The sequence below is a fragment of the Saccostrea cucullata genome, unplaced genomic scaffold (assembly GCF_032062105.1).
Source record: "Saccostrea cucullata isolate Sc308-1 unplaced genomic scaffold, CSIRO_AGI_Scuc_v1 ctg10322, whole genome shotgun sequence".
In the NCBI taxonomy this organism is placed as follows: Eukaryota; Metazoa; Mollusca; class Bivalvia; order Ostreida; family Ostreidae; genus Saccostrea; species Saccostrea cuccullata.
In genome coordinates this window covers 1,845-25,677 of record NW_026931623.1, presented here as the reverse complement: position 1 = coordinate 25,677, position 23,833 = coordinate 1,845, and the positions used below count along the sequence as shown (strand labels likewise).

The 23,833-nt window shown below is 33.1% G+C and overlaps 1 protein-coding gene and 1 long non-coding RNA gene across 3 annotated transcripts; one reads left to right on the top strand and one right to left on the bottom strand.

Annotated features, from left to right (window-relative positions):
• The first annotated feature begins 13,362 nt into the window (after positions 1-13,362).
• Positions 13,363-16,369, top strand: LOC134233146 (tripartite motif-containing protein 2-like). Of its 2 annotated transcripts, none has more exons than XM_062715136.1 (2): positions 13,363-13,479; positions 14,222-16,369. In XM_062715136.1, the coding sequence occupies exon 2, from the start codon at positions 14,229-14,231 to the stop codon at positions 15,891-15,893; it is 1,665 nt and encodes a 554-aa protein (XP_062571120.1). In that variant the 5' UTR covers positions 13,363-13,479; positions 14,222-14,228; the 3' UTR covers positions 15,894-16,369. The 2 variants fall into 2 exon arrangements, with proteins under 2 accessions (XP_062571120.1, XP_062571121.1); XM_062715137.1 differs by having other exon boundaries at positions 13,369-13,382.
• Positions 16,370-18,493: 2,124 nt separating this feature from the next.
• LOC134233145 (uncharacterized) lies at positions 18,494-23,429 on the bottom strand. Its single transcript, XR_009984924.1, has 3 exons — positions 23,333-23,429; positions 22,927-23,050; positions 18,494-18,761 (listed from the first exon to the last, which is right to left on the bottom strand). It is a non-coding gene; the product is annotated as an uncharacterized LOC134233145 (long non-coding RNA).
• Between the last annotated feature and the right edge of the window lie 404 nt (positions 23,430-23,833).

Below are 23,833 nucleotides of genomic sequence, written 5' to 3'. Positions count from 1 at the left end.
AGATAATTACTGGTCTCCCTACTGATTAAGAGTGTTAGATAATTTTTGTTCCCCTTCTTATGTAAGGGGCATTATAAGGTTTCCTACTGTTATTCAATTTAAGGTGACCTCTGGTCCACCTACTTATGTACAATATATTGTGATCCCTGGTGCCCCTACTGATGTACAATATAAGGTATCCTATGGTCCCCCTACTGATATATACTAGAGTAATATAAGGTTACCTCTGGTCCCCTTACTGATGTACAAAATAATCTGGTCCCCCATATGATGTAGAACAGAATTTGACATCTGGTCTCCCTTTTGTTGTACAATATAAGGTGACCTATGGTCGCTCTTAAGATGTACGATATAAAGTGACCTCTGGTCTTATTAACTTTTTATCACCTCTGGTATTTGCAAAAAGATTATGGAAACAAGCGGAAGTCTTATATTGTCCATCAATAAGGATTTCATACTTCACAAATTGTAGTATATGAGTGAGACAAAGGTAATCTTATGTTGTACATTATTACGATGTTATTAAAGGTTGTAAGTAGGCAATAATTTAAAATCATGGTATGTGTAGAATTATTTTTCAAATCCTCTCAAAAAAAGAATTGCGACCGGGGAAAAAGTGTTTATCCGAATTCTCTAAATGTACATGTATGTAATTGGAATTTGGATGATTAGTCAACTTGCTTGTCTTCAAATACAGTACACTGTATATGTATCCCAAAGTTAAATAACAATTGGTGCATTTTTTAAAATTTCATTTCCTTTTTTTTAATGTAGTTTTGATGGGTTTATGAATTTGATGTGTTACTTCCAGTGAAAGGGGAGGAGAACTCCATGCAGCCCCAAACTTTGTAATACAGAGGTTACATCTTCTTCGTAAGATAAATTAAAATCAGGGATTTCCGGCAAAGAGTGTGAAAGTGATGAGGTCGCCTATTTAAGCATGACCTGATAAGGAAGACAAAAGAGACATTAAATAATTTATTAACAAATAATTATTCCATTATGTTAAAGGATTGGTGAAAGGTCCGAGCGAAATGAAAGGGGGTGCTAGGGGGCAAAATCTTCACACACACCCTGCTTGTTAGAGATCTGCGAATGCAGAGACTGGACGTACATCGTTTACTCTGAGTCGCTTTCTATTAGTAAGGAGATCAGAGGTTAGGCACTGTGTTATATAGATACTATAACATTACATGGAATAATAAAATCATAGGGGAGACCACAGGTCACCCAACATAATCCATAAATGTTAAACTCTAATATATCATATATACATGTATATCTTATAATATTGCAGTTAATGTTGCTCAGCAACCCCCCTCCCCTTCTTTGTTTTCTAATACCTACACAGATGGTTATTCCCTTGACAAAAATAAATTTTCTGTTTTTTTTACACTGAAAAGGCTTCACAGTATTACGATTTATTCTATTTTCACTTTACGTATGCAACGCACTACATTTTGTAGCGGAGTAAACAAACCCGATAGACGTGAACTGCGCGGGGGACCTAAGGTCCTAGTTCAGCGTACGTTTTATCCTTCTGCGAAAATATGCGGACCTTGACCTTGCAAAGCTCACAACGTTTTAAAGAAAGAATAAGATAGGACAAGTAATGTCGCATGGCCCCCAAATTTCTCAGAAAATAGATTACTTGTAAATAAAAAGACACCCCAGTCTTTTGAAAGATGGAAACACCTACTTTTTATAGAACATATTAGATTTCTTCTCATTCGTCCATAAAATGAATTTTAGAGGACTTTGTTTCTACACGATCACGAAAAATAGTAAGAATATGCAGTATTTTCAGCATTCTTACGCTCTAAAAACTATGAGCGACTAAGAGTACCACTAAGATATTTTGTTATTTGAGAGCAATACATAAGTACTTGCTTTGTATAAAAAATCTTCGTGGTACTCTTAGTCGCTCATGTTTAAATATTAAAAAAATCAAGAAAAAAATCGTGTTAATTTTATAAAACTCGATTGATAATGATCAACCTGCTTTTTTCCGGATTAACAATGTGACGGGTATGTTATGTTATACAAGCTGCTCCTTGTCAAACGGTAGTTATTTGTAATTTTTTGCGCAAGAAACATAATTTACACACGTTTTTCAAACCAACAATCGTCTCGGATAAGGAAAAAGTTGTTTTGAATTAATAAACTCACCGGTGATATTTCAAGTCAAAATAGCTCAGTCGACGAGTCGTGCGACACTGCTGACAGGACATGCCATAGAAATTTCGACTGGATTTCCACTTTCCTGATAGGATATGTCATGTTTTGGTGAAAAATCAAATAAATATTTTCCTGCATGCAATGATACTAAAGAAATTATCCACGATACTATTTCCACTTGAGGTATTTCACGAAATTACGATGAGTAGCGTCTGCTGTACGACGCCATTTTTGTTTTGAGTGGGGGCGGATCAAATCCACCACACGCACCTGCTTTGAATAAATCTGCAATAGGTTATTTTTATCGATTTGTTTCTGCTCATATCGCTTCAAAATTATAAGGACAACCTTTTAAACTTAACATAACAAGGTGGATTTGTATTTTTCATTTTATTACTATTAAAAAAATTATTTATTAATGGGAATATGAGATTAAAAAAACAAAAAACAAACAACACAAGTTCTGGATGACGAGAGTACAAAGACATCCTAGATTCATCCTTGCAGAAACAATGTACCTGTTCTCACTTAACAACTTGCTCCAATTGTTTTTTTTTTCCTTTGAAAGATCACACAAAATTAATATATCATGAAAAATGAGGTTCTATTGAAGATGGCCGGGGGTGCAAGCTATACTTTCCTTCCAAGATCCTTTTTGCAACTCAAAGTGATTTTATAGCTACAGAATTGGAAACTGAAACTCTGGGGCTGAAGGGTCTAAAGCCTCTTGTAAAACCTTAAATCATAATTTGACAGTAAAAAAAGGCGAATCTGTCGTACGTTACAAATATTTCATGAACTTGTAGATTGACAGGCCCTAATCATTTTTCCTCATAAAATACCAATTTCATAAGTATTCCAATAATCAGTCGTCTTATAGTTAGGAAATATTGTTAGAATCATCACTCTAAAATCTTTTTGATCAAACTGTGGTAGATCTAGGTTTTTTTTCTCGTTAAATTATGAACTAATAAAGGGAGGATGTCACTATATAATGTTTAAAGTATCCTACAGGAAATGAAATCAGACAATGAGATTCATGTTAAAGTTTAAAAATTATTTTTTGTAAACTCTTGACGAAATTATTACAATGCTGATCTAGGGTTACAAAAGCTGAAGGACTGTAGCTCTCTGCTTGGGTAAATTCGGACAGATAAATTGCCCCCCCCCCCTTTAATTCTCAAACCGGTGTATGAAAATGCAAATATTTGCCGAATACACATGATACATACACGTACACTGTACAATGTAAGACTCTTTTAAAAAGTATATACGAGTATGTTTATAAGTTTTTCCACTGTTAAGAGAAATGTAGTGAAGTAAACGGGAAGAAATCTGTTGCAATATTCCACGTATAGATTAAGCTACATGTATTGGGGAGTCTGCGACAGAAAATGCATTGCGTATTTTACAGGGAATCTGCGACAGAAAATGCATTCTGTATTTTACAGTTTGTTATTTTTTTGTTAATTTTTTACTTGTAACCAGGTAGATCCAATATCAGCTTATATGTTTCCTGCCGGTGACAGCTGTAAATTTTGTCTGTGTCTGTCAGTCCGTCTGTCTGTCTGTCTAGCTGTACTCTTTCAGTTCACATGTGCCACTTGTTTTTCTTCACTTTTTGTAAACATTTGCAAATATTGAGCTGCGTGATTTTTTGTATGCGGGTTTTTCTTGCTGAATTATAAATAAAATTTGCATTTTTTCCGCTTAAATGATCTATGACGGAATTTTGGGACTTTCTTGTTTATAACTAGATTAAACTGTATTGCGAGAGCAATGATAATACCCCGATGTGTGTTGAATATTATTACTAAGTAACTACCTAACTATTACTTGTCTAGGAACTTAGTTGGAAGATCATATAACTTTCTAGAATTTAGGTTGCACATAGTCACGTAAATATGCCTTTAAACCCCTGCTTAAAATTAGTTGCCCCTTTGTAAACACACTATCATTTTCACCGTATGTTTGACACTTTTCATTCATCTAAAATCTTTAATACAACAGTTTTAAATCATAGGAGAAAAGAAGCATGTCCCTTTCTTTTTTCTGCTAAATGTATGTGTAAAATGCCCCTAATCCACTGATAATTACGGTAGCTCGTATAGGACATGGTATGAGATTTTTTTTTTCAATTTGTGGCCACGAAACAAAATTCGTTGGACGAAATAAAAATTCGTGGAAACGAAATAAAATTCGTGGGGTTATCAGTTACATGTACTTTTTCTGATTAGTCTGTAATGCACATACGGTTTTGAATGCAGCTACTGGTATAGCATCAAGGGTACAAGTTTATAGTTCATCTTTGCAAACATAAAGATTCCACCATCTCTGACAGATTTGGTTTCTAGCTAGTTTTGTATATATTATATTCTCCCTCACTTCGCTCATCCAAATATGAATTTATTAAGAACTAAATAATCAACATACACATGTGTCGTAAACAGGATGCTGCTCGTTGGCTCTTTATTTTCAATATTATACAAATAATTAAGATAACCCCAATTCTAAATCATCTACAGAAGATTTAATTTGTATATCGTCCATTTTTTACACAAAATGTTCTTAATACACAGTGTACCTTACTACCTAACAACTTGATATTCAAAGAACCGAGTGAGCATAGATAAACGCCCAACCCTGCGAACTGCTATTTGTACCAACAAATTACATGGACCTAATTTCGAACACGCGACAACTACGACCGAACATAAGTATAACTTGTATGTTCACATTCAATTTATACATTTTATATCCATATCAAAATAAGTTTCTTTTTAAAATAAAGTCTTCAATTTGTAGTCACAGATGCCAAAAGAAAAACTGCATTTTATGTGGCAATAGTCTAGTCTCATACAATACATGTATGGATCAAACCTGTTAGATTGACTTTATGCAAAATACAATCATAAAAATGTGAGGTCATTGCTGCTGTATATTGAAATAGAAAAATACTTTGTATAAAGAGATATCTTATTTAGTTTAATAAATAAAAAGAACTACAAATGTTGTTTTTTTTCTGCCGACTTCCCCAAGTCCATTAATCAAAATGAACATATTTTCATCTATGTATGCAAGTAGATAATTGTATGAATTTTGGCAAAACTTACTTGTATTTGGCAAGAGAATAATATGTATAACGTTATAATTTTTGTAAAACTTGAATAAAGCTGTAAACCAAGTTGCCATTAATATTCGATCAATTTTCAAAGAAGTGTAACATGTAGGCAGGAATCTAGAATTATCGTGCATAGTTCTTTATTTTTGATATTTTATTTGGTTACTAAGGATTTATATGGTTACTAAGGGTTTATTGGGTAACTGAAAGTTTAATTTTTACTCTATTAATTATATTTTATGTATATAGACAGTGTACATAAAATACACAAAAATATGTGACTATCACATTATTATTTGTTATTCTGTTGTTCACCGTGGTTGCATACAAACTGTTAAGAAATCTTCCTACACTTTTATACATTTTGTTATATGACTGTAACGCTGTTGCTAAGGATTTCTTTTACGCCTGTAGGATAAAATTTTGAATTCTTAAGATACATAGATTTTAATTCTTATGATACAAACATTGAACCTTACAATTTCATATCATAGTACACAAACATCCCTTTTTCTCAATATTTTTATGCATTTCAAGTTGTTACTAGGGACGTGTTTGGTTGCCATGGAAAATTAAATTCTGTATTTCACCTATAATTTACAATGTTTCTAGGATTTAAATGATTTTTATCATGTGTTACTTAAAAAATATGGAATACATACATAATTTTATAAATAAATGTTTCTGAAATTGACTTTAAATTCAATTCATGGTTGTTATATTTGATGTGTTGCTAGGCAACCAAATTACAGGGATAACACCAAAAAAATATCATTTCCTGTTAGACTGGGGTATACTCTTGGATTATATATAATATTAGTTTTTTTGAAGAGGGGGCCTAGATTGGCTCTTGTCCTATCTTATTCTTTATCGGTTGACTTACTTTAAATTTTACTAGGCGTCAAAACAACTGCTCAAACTATGGGATTAGACAGATAAGGATATTTAAATTTGGGGTCCATGGGTGCAATGAAAATGTTGAGCACAATTTGTGTGCGTCCAAGAAAAAGTAACCCTTGCAAGCTTGAAGTATAACGTCAATGATCAGTTATTTCCATTTTACCTCACATTGGTTTTCCTTCCCTGATAAAAGAATAAATATACTAATAATTCAAATAATGAAAAAGGCAATCTTTAAAAAGCATCTAAAATACACCTCATTTCTTAAAAAAGACAATCGATTTATAAACTTCTTCACGGACATTTTTATTGTGCAAATTAAGGACTGGATATATTTACTACAAGTACATTTGTACTTGCCTCTGGTTTTTGGGCTCTGATTGATGCGTTTGTGGCTTGGTGTTCATGTATTCTAGAGGATTAAAATGTGTTTTTTAAACATATCTTAAGCTTACGTGTTTATATGTTCCCCTGTCATCAAAAACTTATATATCTGGCGTTTGATATCGTGTTTAAAGATTAGATATCAACACAAGTACAGACCTTGGTTCAGGGTCATGACAAAACCTCCAATCATAAGTAATCTATTTTCAAGTAAGAGCCTCCAATGATTTTCATTTACTAATTCATAGCATAGTAATGAAAATATTTCTTCTGTAGTGACCTTGATCTTAACAGAATAACCTTGGCTCTGTGTCAAGACAAACAACTTTTAGTGATTTGAAGTTCATAACCCTGACAGGAATTTTACAACTTTTCTGTCATTGGCCGATGAAGATGTTTGAAATTTGCATTATCTCGTTCCATTTTGTCACAGGTCAGAAAAACAACATTGAGGTATTTTACAACATCACCGGATATTAATATTCAAACAACATGGTGTTTCTATTTATGAAAGATAGACAGGGTTGAAAGTCCCTTCCATTACCGTATTTTAGGTAATAGCTTTACTTTCAATAAAATTAAACTCAAAAGTCCACAAAAAATATATTTCATTTATTTCAAAGTTTGGTTAAAGGGGGTGAGGAGCATTGGGTTGTCATGATGTATACGTAATACATTTGAGGTTATTATTCTGTTAGACAGGAAGACCTGAGGAGTTGTGATTTGCTGATCATGATCTAAAACACGTTGACAAATCGAAACCACATGGTTTTATGCATGTTATTCAATCAATTCATTCATAATTATTTTCCTTGAAGGAGGAATGCATGGAAAAGGATTAAAGAAAATTCCCGATGTACAATAGCATCCGTGCATGGACTTCATTTTAGTACTACATAATGATATTGTGCTTGAAGTTGAATAAAATCATCAAATAAATTAAATTTAAATAGGAAAGGGAGATTATGTTTAAAGAATAAAAATTAGACAATACTTGATACAGGGACTCGCTGGTAAAAACTTGAATGTACTTGAATAAAATGCCTCTCACTCGCTCTCTCGTACGCGTATTTTTTAAACTAAGGAAAGTAATTTGCGCTAGATATAAGTTCATCATTTTAAAGAAAATACTGAGTTATTTACGGTAAACGATACGAATGGTTTGACTTTGGTGCCGGTTATGATTTTAACAGTTTTTAAAATTTAGGTTGTAAAAGCGTGTAATTACATGATAAGTCTGTAATATTTAGATATCATAAGATTGTTACCCCGGTATATAAGTTCTTAAATTTTCGAATCTGGACATATGCGGGTTTATTACTACTTGAATGTACATTGTATAACCTGCTAATGATATTTAATCACGGAACAAAATTACAATGTTAGCACACTATACTAATCATTTATACGGGTTTTGAATAAACAAATTAAGTTGATTGCTTTAAAATCATTATTTCTTGAACTTAACTATAAAACCTGTAATATAAATTAATAGACAGTGTGCAGCACAGAAGTCACTTATGAAGTTTACACGTGCCGGTGTTACTTATTGATGTTTAGTCCATTTCATTGAGTATAATTCTATCCTTACGATTCGAAAGATTTTCTTTAAAAGTTAAAAATTGGTATAGCCATGGTTAATATCTGTGACTGATGAAAAAAAAAAAGTGTTTTGGAAAACTTGTGTTGAAAAACGGATTTATTTGCGTATGAAAAGAGCAAAGCGTGTGCATTTTAATAAATACTGGTTGAAGTAAAGTAACTTCAGATCGCCAGTCTTTGCGCTATGAATCGTCAAATTACACACATGACACATGGAACTAACGAATATTGAAGAATTAAAGACTGATTAATGTACATGTAAAATAAATGCCCTTGCGTTTTGTACTAAAGTCAAACCTAAAACATTTTAAAATATTTTTTGAAAGATTTAATTTACTTAGAGAAAAAAAAATATTTTTTTTCTGTTGTAGAATTGTTTGTGAATATATACCAATTATTTTGCCTATGACTGCGGGGTCAATGGTTCACCACGGTGTGTCGCTTTAGAATTTCTAGGCCGTGTGTAATCAAAAGATAGATTACGTAATGCCAAACACACTTAGAATCTGTGTTCTAAGTGAATATGAGAATCGCGCAGTAAATAATTGTGTATTATTTGACTCTTAAAAGTTTTTTAAAATGAAATCCGGGCGTTTATTGTTTCCGTTCAAATTGTTTGTGTTTATATTCAAACGAATAAAAGATACTCGTACATTTTTTTTTCTATAACTCTTTCTCTTGGAAAGATCTTTATTAATAAAAGAAAAATGATACCATCAAATACCCTGAACGGGAAACAAAGAACTCGTTCAAAACCTAATTTAAAAAAAGAGATATGATACAGCGTGGTAAAATATTTCTTACGGCAAGTTTATATCAATTATACGCAAAAGAGTTCTTCAATATCAAAATGAGAACGGAGCCTTGTTTATACGGTGAATACGGATCTAGCTTTCTTTCCTACCATACATAAGACACAAACAAAATAATATTTTCATGGGACAGAGATTGTATAAAAAGGAACAATTTTATCAAGAATGAATTTAATCATTCTGTGGTGGTTTATTTTTTGTGTATGACTGTAGGTCGCTGGATCACATGCCGATTGATTCTCGGTGACCGACTTTGCCCTGCCGCTAAAGAGGTAGGCGCGTTATATAATTGTAAACAAACAAGGTGAATGTTAAATCCGCGCTGTGAATAGTATATGTGCTTTTAAGTTATGTTTTATTTTCTCACTATATTGTTTGCTTTTATGTGATAAGAAGAAAATATAATCTTTTCTTCCCTTTTTAGTAGACTTGGTTTATACGATTTTTAAAAAAAAAATGAAATAAAAAGGGAAAGTTGTCAGTGAATAAACATGATAATTTGTAAGAAAAAAAGCACAAACACTTCGATAACTTTATTCTGAAGAATATTAGCATCCAATGTAGCCATGTTTATTATTCATAGTAAGCTTGCTTTGGTTACACGCATGAGGAGCTCTCGTTTACGTACTGAGTGAAGAGAATTACCTGTGCATACATAGGTCATGCACCAGCTCATTTAAAACAAGACTCGAACACAATAACAATTTCATGAGATCAGTAAGATGTTAAAGCACAACTTTATAATCGATAGTCATTTCGAAATATTTACCGTTTTTGAGTTATAAAGCAAAAACTTTCAAGGTCCCTTGATCCCTAATTATAGGGGCCAGCCCCTTTTAAATATTATTATATGAAAGCCCTTGCAATTATGCACAACTTTTGTTCATTATGTCTTAACAAAATATTTTTAGTTTTCAAGATAAAAAGGAAAATATGTTTAAATTTTCGCTCTTTTAGGCGTTCTAATATTTTACCCCTATATAGCGCCATTGTGAATACAGAAATCGAAAAACAAAAACCGATGTGCACAACTTCAATCCTTCTGTTATCCAAAATCAGTAAAAATTATGCTTTAGCTTTTGTGGTCTCTGAGCCTTTATCCGGAAACGAAAGCCTATAAATTTTCGTTTAAAGGGAAATAACTCAAAACCGGAAGTGACTTTTTGAAATTTTAGTCTGCATTCTGGTAGAGTTTATAAACGTCTATACCCTCTGAAAATTTGAGCGAAATCCGTTGAGAAATGAGTGAGACATGAGGCCTCAAAGTTGCGGTCTAGGAAGTAGAAGAAAAAAAAAGAATAATAATCTTTACCATCAGAATCAGTAGAAGGTCTTCCGTTGGAAACGGAAGACCTTAATTAAGCATTGAAGCTATTTACATATTCGATTCCGTTGTCCGTCACATCCAATGTATTCTTCCTTTGAGGTGCATCCTGTTACTGACGAAAACTTTAACTTCTGTGTCATTTGATACAAATTCATCTTTTATTCGTTGATAAATCTCTACACTTGCAATTGTCTTTAACAATGCTATGAAAAGTCATAATAGGGCGTAAGTCGTTATCGATGAAAAATACACAAATATTTTATATAGCGGATAGAAAGTCGGGTGTTTCTCTTGATACACTTAGCTCGGAATGGAAAAAATCAGTATGCAGGAAGTAGTATGTATATATCTGTTATATTTTTAGTCAAAGAATAATCAGTAGATCTGCAATATGACAAATAAATGTAAGTATAGATTCCATAAAACGTTTCCTTTTTGTTTTTAACTGACCACAACCTGAAATTTCTATTTCATTTGATGGGAGCTCGAGAATAATAATCCCCTATTTCTAAAACTTTTTGAAATCCTGAACAATGTTATATTATGTCAAAATTTGTTAATCCAATAAACATGGTATGGCATGCATTCCCCTTGTTTAATAAGAAACAGTATACGAAATTAATTCATAACAGAAACTGTTTAATATCCTAAAAAGGATCCCCGGAAAACAATAACTAATGTACTAATCACATTGAATACTGGAAGAATATTAATGAAATATTTCCAAAAATAAACACTAATGTTAATTTGATAATCGAATTCAAAGAAACTACATGTGAAAAAAAACCCAAATTAATGCCATATTATCTCCAACATGTAAACGTTGATTGATTCTCACAAAACCCTACAAAAATCAGCAAAATCTTGCGAAATAAAATTCAGGATCTCGAAGTATTAAAACAAAAGTCCAAGAAATTTCCCAGCCAGAAGAAATACATTTAGAAACGGATATACTGTAAAATCACATATTTTCGTGGGGTCAAATTCTCGTGGTTTGAGGAAAATCTATTGGTTCATGGGGATCTGATTTCGTGGATCAAGAATTAATGAGTTCTTATGTATGTAAAATTTTACATTTCGTGGTGGTTATGAATTCTTGGGTCTCGTTCTACCTCGAAAACAACGAAAATTTAACCCCCCAAAAATTTGTTATTTCACAGTAGTTACAGCTGTCACCAGTGTCATAAAAAGTTTGCATGAACGCTGTTCATATCAAGCCCCACAGAATAAATCAAAGTACTCAGAAGTACAGAGATCTGGGCTCATTTACGAAGTAGAATGGATTTCTTACATGAATCACGTTTATATTCTGATGAAAAATTATTTTAAAACTATCAATATAAATGATAAAACACTGACAGTGAGTTTTTCAATCCTAATACCACGGACCGATTTTGTCAGAATCAGAATTAATCTGGTACCGCAGCTGAATGATTGTAAACAAACAGGCCATTCTGGTTCCCTCTCTGCTTTACCTCGCATGAGCAGAGAAGTACGGTAAAACTGATTATCAAAAATCCTTACGCTAATGAACTACATGTTCTTTGACTTATGAAGTTTTCAAAGTCATTACTACTAATGTTTATTTTATAAAGATAAAACTTCGTTTTATTTTTGTTGCTTTATTCGGCGTTTTTATTATATCAAAAGCGGTTGAGAGTAGGAACTATATTTTGGCACGTAACTTTAAAATGGCGACTATGGGGTTAACATCCTGCCTTGAACAGGATCACATAAGCCGGCAATTGCTCTTTGAGCAATAAGCCCGGCTAAAAAGTAATTAAACGTTTTTGTTAAAATAAATGGTTCTTTATACTTTTTTGTCTACCAAATATTTCTTATGAAAATCCAAACCAGATAGATATCATTTTCATTGATCTAACTACAGCTTTTTGTAAAAATTGGGGTCTTTAAATGTCACAGATAGTGTGCATATGGACCAGTTTGACGTAAAGCTAATTTCATCATAACGTCAAACATCTGGAATTTTAATTTTTTATACATGATCATGGACACACACTGCATTTTCTATATTATGTCACACTGCAAAGTGCTAGCAAAAATGTTAAAGAATAGACAGTAATTCATTTAATTTTTAAAATTCAAAACAATACACAATACTTTACGAGCGTCATCAATATAAATAATTCGTATACATAATCTGCACAGTCCAGTCTGATGTTGCGCTAGATTTATAACAACAACTTGAATAGAAATATCCATTTTCATTAAATATAAAATATGTTTTCTAATCCTTGTCGTGTCTTGAAAAATCGAAAAAACCAATCTCAAAACATAAAACAAAATATATTCTAATAAGTTTGAGTTGTTTGAACAAATATTTTGTCTCTGATGTCGTTTCAATCGTATTAAAACATAATGTTTTGATCGGATGCTGCCCTCTGTCGAGTTTTGACACATATTTGTAAGGGTTTTTGCTTAACATTTACACTGTCTATATAGTAACCGATACTTTAGATATCAGAAAAATGATAATGGCCTCTTTTTTGTGTAACATATAATTTTTACTGAGCTTTGACTTGTTTTATTTAAAATATAATCATTTCATTCCAAATACTTTATGTCAAACTTAATGGCATTTTAACCTTGGTCCGTCTACACTATCTGCGACATTGAAAGACCCCGATTTTTACAGAAATTTTAAGTTACCTAAAAAAATGATATCTTTCTGACTTGGTTTTTCATAAGAAATATTTTGAAATACAAAAAAATATATAGTTTATTTTAACAAAAAAGTCATTGTCCACGAACTTTTTGGACAACCGTCGTACATTTATTTTAAAAATATAAAATAGATTAATTAGAAAAAATGCTCTTCAAAATTAGTCATTGTTTCTTTTCATGAATCAAGTTTAACAATAAACCCTAACCTTTTTGCAGAAAATTATTTGAATTAAAAAAGTTAGTTGAGCTGTATTTACTAAAATGCGAAAACAAACTATTTCAGCATAAATACATTTATTCTTATTTTCCAATGTGAAGAAAGATAACTCTTTATGACGCAAGACCTGAAAGCGAGCAACCAGCTTGTGAAAAGGTCAGCCATTTTGTATTATTTTTTCACAGTAAAGAAACAAGTTTATTGTTTATTATTAGAAGTCGCTTCACCTGATTGAAATAATTTGAGTATAGAGGTAAGTACAAGATAGAAGATGAAATGGATGTATCATCTGACATACTTAGTTAGAATAGTCTTACTGTGCCTGAGTTCTATAGGCCTAAGGGCAATATCAATTTAATATTAAAACATTCTATTTACCCCTGACCCATTTAGGCTGGAATTGATAAACAAAGAGCTATTAATCCCAAAATTTTTACTAAAGTAGTGAAATAGATAACTTTTTTTATGAGAATTATGTTTACTTAATAGGTTAGATTTAAATCTACTTTCGTTTTCAAAGAAAATAATACGACCCCAAGTCCTACAAAATATTTTTTTTAATTATGACGTTTTAAAAATAGTAGGAATAAAGTAGGATAAAAAAAGTTAATAGTTGAAACCAAAGACTGCAAAATAATTTGATAATTTATTATCAAATCCAAATAACCATCGATTCTTTGTCTATATAGATAATGAGGCTTTTATCTAGTTTCGTTTTCAAAGAAAATAATACGACCCCAAGTCCTACAAAATATTTTTTTTAATTATGAAGTTTCAAAAATAGTACACTGTAGGAATAAAGTAGGATAAAAAAGTTAAAAGTTGAACAAAAGATTGCAATATAATTTGATAATTTATTATCAAATCCAAATAACCATCGATTCTTTGTCTATATAGATAATGAGGCTTTTAAAGTACACATCTTTCATTTGAAAAATAGTATAGAAAGAAACCTTTTCTTGTTTAATAATTTTAGCACATCATTCACATTTTAGATTTCACATGGATCCCAAGAGTGCCCAAGATGTCATCCGTTGTGACCTTTGCGATACAGATATAGCGACCAAGTACTGTGATTTCTGTCATGTCAATCTTTGCATCTCTTGCATTGGAAAACATATTTCTGATGATTACGACAAACATAAGGTTGTCCCATTCCAAAAAAGAAAATCAACCTTGATTTATCCAAAATGCACAACACATCAGACAAAAAAATGTAAATTTCATTGCAAAGACTGCAACATTTCTGTTTGCTCTATATGCACTGCAATGTCTGATACACATAAGGGACATAATTTTTCTGCTCTTTTGGATATCTATAATGAAAAACGAAAAGTCATTGCAAAAGACACAGAAGAATTAAAAAATATTCTGTCTCCAACCTACGACGAAATAAAAAGTGATTTAGAAAACCAGATAGCTAACTTAGATGGAGAATATGAAAAACTTATCAAAGCAATGTTGAAACAGGGTGAAGAATGGCACAGACAAATTAAAATCTTTATGGACAAAATAAAAGCAGAAATTGAAGACATAAAATTGAAACACATGAGCATCCTAAAAGAACATTTGGATGAAATTAAAAGTATACAAAATCTTATTGAAGAGACACAGATAAAACTGAGTGAAATTGAAGAATCAACTGAAGTATCCAAAACAACGGAATACAGTTCTAAAAACAAAGAATTCTGCAAACTTCCTCCCAAAGTTCAGGTATCACTACCATTGTTTATTCCAAATACAATAGATATAGAGCAGCTTTACAAGTTGATTGGATCTTTGTTACCATTATCATCGACAAAAGATGAGAATGGCTACAGACTTAAGGAAGCAGGAACATTGTCCAAAGAACTAATGAAAGTACCAGAGCTTATTTCTATGGTAAAAACCGGGTATCAACAATTCCGCAATGTCACTTGTAACAGTGAAGAAGAGATCTGGACAAATGCACGCGATACCAGTAATATGAAATGCTTTAACATTCAAGGCTCAATTATAAAAACAATAAAAACAATATCAAATGAATGGCCTAATGATATAACAATTAATAAAGATGGAAACCTAGTGTACTGTGACTGGAAAACGAAGACTGTGAATGAAGTAAAGTATGGTCAATCAAATGAGTTGATCAGATTAAAGGGCTGGACACCTCTCAATCTCTGTGTCAGTTCCTCTGGTGATATCCTGGTTGTCATGTTCAATGATGACGAAACAGAATCCAAAGTTGTTCGTTATTCAGGTTCCACAGAGAAACAAACTATACAGTTTGAAAATGAAAGCAAACCTCTCTATTCAGGAAAAAACAGAATTAAGTACATCACTGAAAACAGAAATCTAGATATCTGTTTGTCTGACTGGGAGGCTTGTGCTGTAGTAGTGGTCAGCGACACCGGCAACCTCCGATTTAGATACACTGGCCATCCTTCTTCCTCTAAGAATAAACCGTTTAGACCTTATGGGATAGCAACAGATAGCCAAAGTCATATTCTGACAGCAGACTTCGATAATCACTGTATCCATGTCCTTGACGAGGATGGAAAATTCATAAATTATATAGATAACGCTGAATTGGAGAATCCCTATGGAATATGTGTGGACAAAAATGATTATTTGTTTGTTGCTGAGTATCATACTGGGAATGTGAAGAAAATAAAGTACTTAGAGTAACTTACACCTACTAAGTATACCTACAACAGACAGTACGCATTAAAATACCTTTATTACCGTTCAATTGGTGCAAACATTTAATCAGTGAAATTTATAGTCTTAAACAGATATGTATTTTCTGAGAGTATGATATGAAATATTTAAATCACCAAGCTTGAACAGTGTCAGTTTTGTAAATTTCATGGTATAGCGTCATATTGGTAAAACTACCTAGGTATTCAACCTTCTCAGAGCAATACATGATACCTCCCATGGGATCCCATAAGAGGGGAACTTATGTGTTGTCGTAGTGATGATTAGGAGACGATGCTCTTCACGTGAACATTGTTGCTTTTTTATGTATATGTACTGAAATGGAAAAAAACAATATTGAAGCAATATTCATTTTCTTCAAATATCAATAAAGGACGAGTCTCAATATGGCATTATCTTTAGTCCCCGGTTACTCGTTAATTTTTGAACCTCTGGAGATGGACGTAAAATAACATACAACCCCCCCCACACACGTTTTCATTACAAAAAATGTTCGAATTACAAAATATAAAAAAAATCTCATTTACATTTTAAAATAATAAATGCTAGAAGGATATCAAGGAATCCGTTTTAATGTACGTGATAACTATTAAGAAAACATGCTGACAAACTCATTCAGGTAAAACTCCTCCCAGATCCCCAATCCTTTGACCCCATATGTATTACATTTACTTAAAATATGTATCAATTGAAAATTTGCTATAATTATGTTTGTTTTCATGTCATTTCATTAAGGGCAAAAATTAAAAATGAGAAAAGTGAGAAAAGAAATATAGGCCCTAAACATTAGAACAACCAATTTATGTTAGACTAATATCCCGTTTGATGCGCTGCGATTAAGAAATCCCAAATCTTCTAGGTGATGTACATAAACAAAACACATGTCTTAAAAGTGTATGACATCACCTATAAAGGAGGTAATATTTCTCTTTAAACTATTCATTTGGAAAAAATAAGCAAATTGTGTGTGAGGTGAGACTAACATGAATTGTGGTACATTGTAAGCATTTTGTTTTGGAAAAAAATTAATATACATGTATGTATAAAAGTTAACAAAAAGAGATACTATATGCAACAAAAACCTAAATAAACATTACAACTTTATGCCTATGCTTGTTTTTAAAATACGATAAACCAATAACAATATATCTTGAAGAATTATTCTCGTGCATAAAATTCTTTTAAAATATTAACATAACAATGAATCGGGATTTTTTTCTTTGATTTTCTTTGAAACAACAATTTCTTATTGACATTCGGAGAAAGGTGGGCTCTATCATGTTATTGAAATGCATCGATCTCAAACAATTTTCCCGATGAAACAGTTAGATATATTGCTATTTTATATTTGTGCATAAACAGATGTTTCTCGAAAATAACTTAATTTTTTTTTACATGAAAAGAAATTTGAAAATTCCACTACTATAGTAAAGATCTAAAAAAAAAAACTCAGTAAAATTACATACCAATTTAAATCAGAAGAGAGAAAAAAAGTCATTGAGACTCAAGGGTGATATTAACAGAAATTGTGAGTCGCTTTGCTTTGTGTTAATGTTACGGTTCCGTAATTATTCCCGTTACTATGAGTAACATTTTCTGTGGAAATACATAGTACAAGTTAAACAAAAACTCCCTGCAATATACTGGACTACAAAATGACAAATTATGTTTCGTTAATTGTATGTTTAATTCCATTAACAATTGTATATTTACCAGGTATATAATTGGGACGAGGTCGGTAATTAGTGACACCCGAATTTCCTCGACATCTTACATTCCCAAGTCACGCTTACACTGTTTATGATTGTTTTGTGTAGGCTTACAAAGTTCATGATCGATAAGTATCATCAATGTTTCCCACAGTAATTAGCCGCGCCCTAGGGTGCGTGTTTCCTTCGTCGGATCGATCGGCATGGCAGCATATCAACTAACAAACATGGCGGGTATTTTCACTTTGTCGTGACGTCACGACAATCGAGCCCGATGCCAATATAAGCCAGCGCAAATCGACTGACAGTCAGAATAGGTGTAGAATGGGTTTAGAATAGGTCAGAATATGTTCGATCATCGCATCGCCAGCATGGCTGGGAGCGATATCGATGGGTAATTACTATAACATAATTAAATATTAATTTTTGGGAGCTGATGAATTTTGTAGCATATTTTATTATTACTTTTTACTATTTATATTGAATTAGCCTGAGGGAGAAAATTAGTGGGAGGTAAAATAACTCTCCCATAACTATACCTGACTATGATATAATTGTATTGTAAAGAAGTTCCAATATTTTGGGAAAAGACAAATACTGTTATGCTTTTATAAATTTATATGTAATTCCCTAAAACTTATTTCTCCCATTTAAGAATATTTTATTCCCATTCTGGGAGAGAAATAATATTTCTACGGGAGTAAGAAATAGGGATAAACATTCAAAGAGATTGTGCAAATTAAATACAACAAGCAATAATATATTTTTATGAACTTTAATCCTGACTCATAGTTCTTTTGTCCAATATACAGAGTTGGGAGACCCACAAGTTGTCTCAAGGGAGAAAACCCCTGAACGGCAACATTGGTGTCAGAAGTGGGATTCATAAATTTTTATTCCCATTATCTGATTGGACATAAAACAAACAATTGAACAAGTAAATTCTTTATATCATAGAATAAATAAGTACTCCCAAAAGCAAAAATGTCAAGGGATAGTAGTCATTTAGAAGATTCGGGAGAGATTGTTTTCAATCCAAGAGTCCCGGTAGAAGTAGAAAATTTATCCCATGAAGAAATCTGTCAAGATGAATCTTTGTCAAATCATACATCAGCTCCCAGTGTTTCTGAAAATATAAATGAACTTTTGTCAAGAGCTGTTGAAGGTTTGAAAAGAGATGTTCTATGCATGAATCAAAATTTTGAAGAACAATTATCCCAAATGAGACACGAGTCCCATCAATTACATGGGAGGTTGTCATCACTTGAAAATCATGGGGAAGCTATTGGTACACATACATATGGGAACTGTTCTAAAAATCCTAGTCAATCACCATTTCTAGGGGCTGGGGAGAGATTTGAATCTTTCAGGAAACCAATATCCCCAAGGGTGAACAGAAATGACAATAGCGTACATTCTCCCAATCAAGTAAAACCAACAGTCTCAATAAAGCCACAAACATATGATGGGGTGGAAGATTTTGAAGATTACTTGGAACAATTTCAAGTTTTAGTAGAATTGCATGGTTGGGATTATAGGACGAAATCTTTGTATCTTGCTAGTTGTTTAACTGGGAATGGAAGGGCAATTTTAGAGGAGCTCAATGAAGCTCAGATTAGGGATTTTGATTCCCTTGTAAAAGTTCTCAGTATGCGTTTTGGATCAGTAGAAAGGTCAGAGATGTATCGGGCAAGACTGAAAAATAGAATTAAGGGAGAAAAAGAGTCCCTATCAGAATTGGCTCAGTCAATCAAGAAATTAATCAGACAATCCTACCCAACTGCTGATCCTAACCTTACAAATATTTTAGCCCTAGATCATTTTATTGACGCTCTCCCACACCCGGATATGCGCCTTAGAATTCGGGAGGCAAGACCTAAAAATATTGGGGAAGCTGAAATTTTAGCAATTAGGTTAGAGACACATAAAATGGCAGACGCCCAAACAGGAAAGCCAGTCCATGCTGTCACTTCAAACACTGACTCCCAGAACCATCCCAACAATAAAAGAGAAGATTTAGTTATTTCTTTACTAAAAGACATACAAGACTCTTTGTCGAGTTTGAACAGTTCTGGTCAAAAGTCCCAAAATTATGGGAGATCCAGGTAAAACAGATTTTCAAACAATAGTCCCATACAGTTTAACAATTGGGAACATGACAGATATGGGTCAAGAAATGGTTATGGAAATAGATCTAATCAGGGGAATCAATACTCCCAGAGGCCATCCCCTCATAGAAATGACTCAGGTTTTCAAAGACAGGGAAACCATCAAACGTCGAATTCATGGGGCGGAAATCGGCGCGAGTTGGGAACAAGCCCCAGAATAAACCATTGAACAATTGTACAGGGGTTGATCCGGTATCAAACAAGTCTATAAAAAGTCAGAGTAGGGAGTTAGAAAGTGAATCTCAAAATAAACAAAGTTCCAAAAGTAAATTAGTGGGAGATGTCAAACAAAGAGATGAGGGAATTTTTATATCAGGGAAGATAGAAAATGTTAGAACAACAATATTAGTAGATACCGGATCTAGTGTGACTATTATAAGCCCAAAATTATTTGAAAGAATACAATTGGTAGAAAAGTCAAGTGTAAAATCTTGTAGTGTGAAATTAAGATCAGCAATGGAGAAGACATCCCAATTGTGGGAGAGTGTCTCCTTAATTTAGTCTTAGGGATATTGAAATTTCCCATACAGTTATTGTTGCAAACATTCAGAACAAATGTATTTTGGGTGTAGATTTTTTGAAAAAGTTTTCATGTGAGATTTGTTTGAAGAAAATGAAATTTGTTATTCAGGGAGAAGAAATCCCTTGTTTTAGTTATGAAAATAGTGTAGTTGATTGTTGTAGGGTTCTTTTGCTAGAAGATTTAGTGATTCCCCCAAACTGTGAATTTATTGCCCCTGCTAGGATAGAAAGTCCAAATTTTCAACAGGGTACAGCCGTAGTGGAACCCTCAGAAAAGTTTATGGGAAAACATGAATTATTGATTTCAAAAACTTTGGTAGAAGTAGATGGGGAAAATGTCCCAGTACGTTATATGAATTTAGGTGGCGAAAGTGTAAAGTTACACAAGGGTAGTGTAGTAGCCTTGATAGAAAGGGTTGAAGATATAGAGAATGGGGAAGATCTGAAAAACATAAGGGCTAATTGTAATGGGAATGACTCCCAGATGTCAAATCATTTACAACAAATTTTAGATAGGGTCCATACAAGCGTTAGCTCTGAAGAAAAACAGAGATTAGAAAAACTTTTAAGGGAATTTCAAACAAGTTTCTCCCTTTCATCAGTTGACATGGGTTCAACAGATTTAGTAGAGCATAACTTAAATACGGGAAATGCACTCCCGATTGAACAACTTCCTAGACGTATTCCTCTAGCTAAAATGGCTGAGGCCAAGAAGGAATTAAATGATATGTTAGATAGGGGGGTAATAGAGACATCAGACTGTCCATGGAGTTCTCCCATAGTCCTAGTTAAGAAAAAGGATGGGACAATCCGGTTCTGTATAGACTATAGAAAGTTAAATGATGTCACTATTAAGGATAGTTACCCCATACCTAGAATTGATACAACATTAGATGCCTTGTCAGGCTCAAAGTGGTTTTCTTCGATAGATCTTAAGAGTGGGTATTGGCAGGTGAAAATGTCACCTGGAGATAAACCCAAAACAGCTTTTTCAATCCCAGGGGGAGGTCACTGGCAATTTTTAAACATGCCATTTGGTTTATGTAATGCGGGAGCAACTTTTGAAAGACTAATGGAAAGAGTGTTATCAAATCTTTCTTGGAAAATATGCCTTGTCTATTTAGATGACATAATGATATTGTCTAAAACTTTTGAAGAGCATATTGATAATTTAAGACAAGTTTTTGGGCGACTGAGGGAGGCTAATTTGAAAATGAACCTAAAGAAATGTTTGTTGTTGCAAAAAGAAGTTCCATTTCTGGGACAAATTGTGAGCGAACATGGGATAGCCACTGATCCCTCAAAGATTGACTCAGTCAACAATTGGCCCATTCCTAGAAATGTTAAGGAAGTTCGAAGCTTCTTAGGTCTTTGTTCTTACTATAGGAAATTTATATACAAATTTTCTGATATGGCCAGACCATAACATAAACTTACAGAAGCAAATAGGAAGTTTATATGGGATAATAATTGCAATGTTGCATTTGACATGCTAAAGCGAGCATTAACTAGTTCTCCCATTCTTTCCTATCCTAATGAAGAAGGCTTATTCATTTTAGATACTGATGCCTCTAACATAGGCTTGGGAGCCGTTCTTTCCCAAGAACAAGGGGGAGTAGAAAAAGTCATAAGTTATTAAAGCAAGACATTCAGTGCTGCTGAACGTCGTTATTGTGTGACTAGAAGGGAGTTACTAGCTATTGTAAACTCAATAAAGCACTTTTACCACTATTTATATGGGAAGACATTCAAAGTTAGAACAGATCATGGGTCCCTATCTTGGTTGTTAAACTTCAAAAATCCAGAGGGTCAAATAGTACGTTGGTTTGAATTTTTGTCAATTGAATACCGGGCAGGTCGCACTCATAAAAATGCGGACGCTTTGTCCCGCAGACCTTGTCTCATGGGAGATTTAGATTGTTAGCATTGTAGTAAAGCAGAAGACAATTTTCATTAGATCAACACTTGCAAAATGAATCTCCCATGGAAAACCAAAGCCAAGTAAAGAAGGAAATGATTTCTGAAATTAAACAAAGTGATCTAACTACTAGTCCCAACATAAATATTTTTGTACCTGAAAACAAAGCTGCTACTACAATGTCTCAGGGAAACTTTCCAAACACTGGGATAAGCCCTACAAGACAAGAAGAGTCTAAAATACTGCTAGAAAATGACAAACCAGAAAATAGTATTAAGGCTTTACAAAGTAAAGACTCAGATCTAAGGGAATTAATAAAATGGGTCAAATCTAAACAAAAAACCCTTTGGGAAGACATTTCCCATCTGAGTGAAACATGCAAATATTACTGGGCAAGATTTGATTCTCTCCATTATATAGATGATATATTATATCATAAATGGGAAAGTGTGCAACCAAAATTTCAAACTGTTCTCCCAAAATCTATCACTGGGAAAGTATTGAAAGACATACATTGTAATATAACGGGCGGTCACTTAGGGTTCAATAAAACTCTGTCAAAGGCCCGAGACAAATATTTCTGGCACAAGATGTCCCAAGACGTAAAACATTTCTGTAAAAGCTGCGATAAATGTGCAGCTAGAAAATCTAATAAATTCCCAAAGGCCCCGTTACAAAAGTACCTGGTTGGTGCTTCAATGGAAAGATGGGCAGTGGATATATTAGGTCATTTACCAATGACTCACAGGAAAAATTCTTATCTTCTAGTTGTGGGAGATTACTTCACCAAATTGGTTGATGCCATCCCTATTAGAAATAAGAAATAAGTTACTGTAGCTCAGAAATTAATAAATCATGTAGTCTCCATTTTTGGAGTGTCAATGCAAATTCATTCAGATCAAGGGCAAACATTTGAATGTGATGTTTTTCAAGAAATGTGTAAAATACTGGATATAGACAAAACTCGTACTACTCCCTACAGACCTCAGTCTGATGGGATGATATAAAGGGCAAATAGAACAATTGAAAATATGTTTTCAGCATTTGTTAGCAAAAATCAACAAGATTGGGATGACCTGATACCCTTACTCATGTTGGCATATCGATCATCTTCTCATGAGGCCACGGGGGTAAGCCCTTGTGAAATGGTATTTGGGCGATCAGTCACACTCCCATTAGATTTAGTACTCGGTAGAGTAGACCCTGAAAATATGAATCAAATTTAAGTTCTGAATATGCCCAAAATCTATCAGAAAAGCTAAATAAAATACATGATTTTGCCCGAAATAAATTGAGCATATCTTTTGATAATATGTTACGGGATTACAAGGCAAAAATTCATCAAAATCTCTATAATCCAGGGGATGCTGTATGGGTCTTTTTCCCAAATCAAAATATGGGACTCCACAAAAAGTTATCCCTGAAATGGAAGGGACCGTACATTATTTTACAAAGAATAAATGATGTTCTTTACAGGATAGGGAAACATGCAAAGCATAAAGGGGATATTATTCACCACAATAGATGAAAACCATATCTGGGATCAAATAAGCCCACGTTGTTTAAATCTCATGCATAAACTCCCTCCTT

Bases quoted from the DNA above. Each gene is read 5' to 3' on its own strand.
- LOC134233146 (XM_062715136.1), top strand. From the start codon at position 14,229: ATGGATCCCAAGAGTGCCCAAGATGTCATCCGTTGTGACCTTTGCGAT.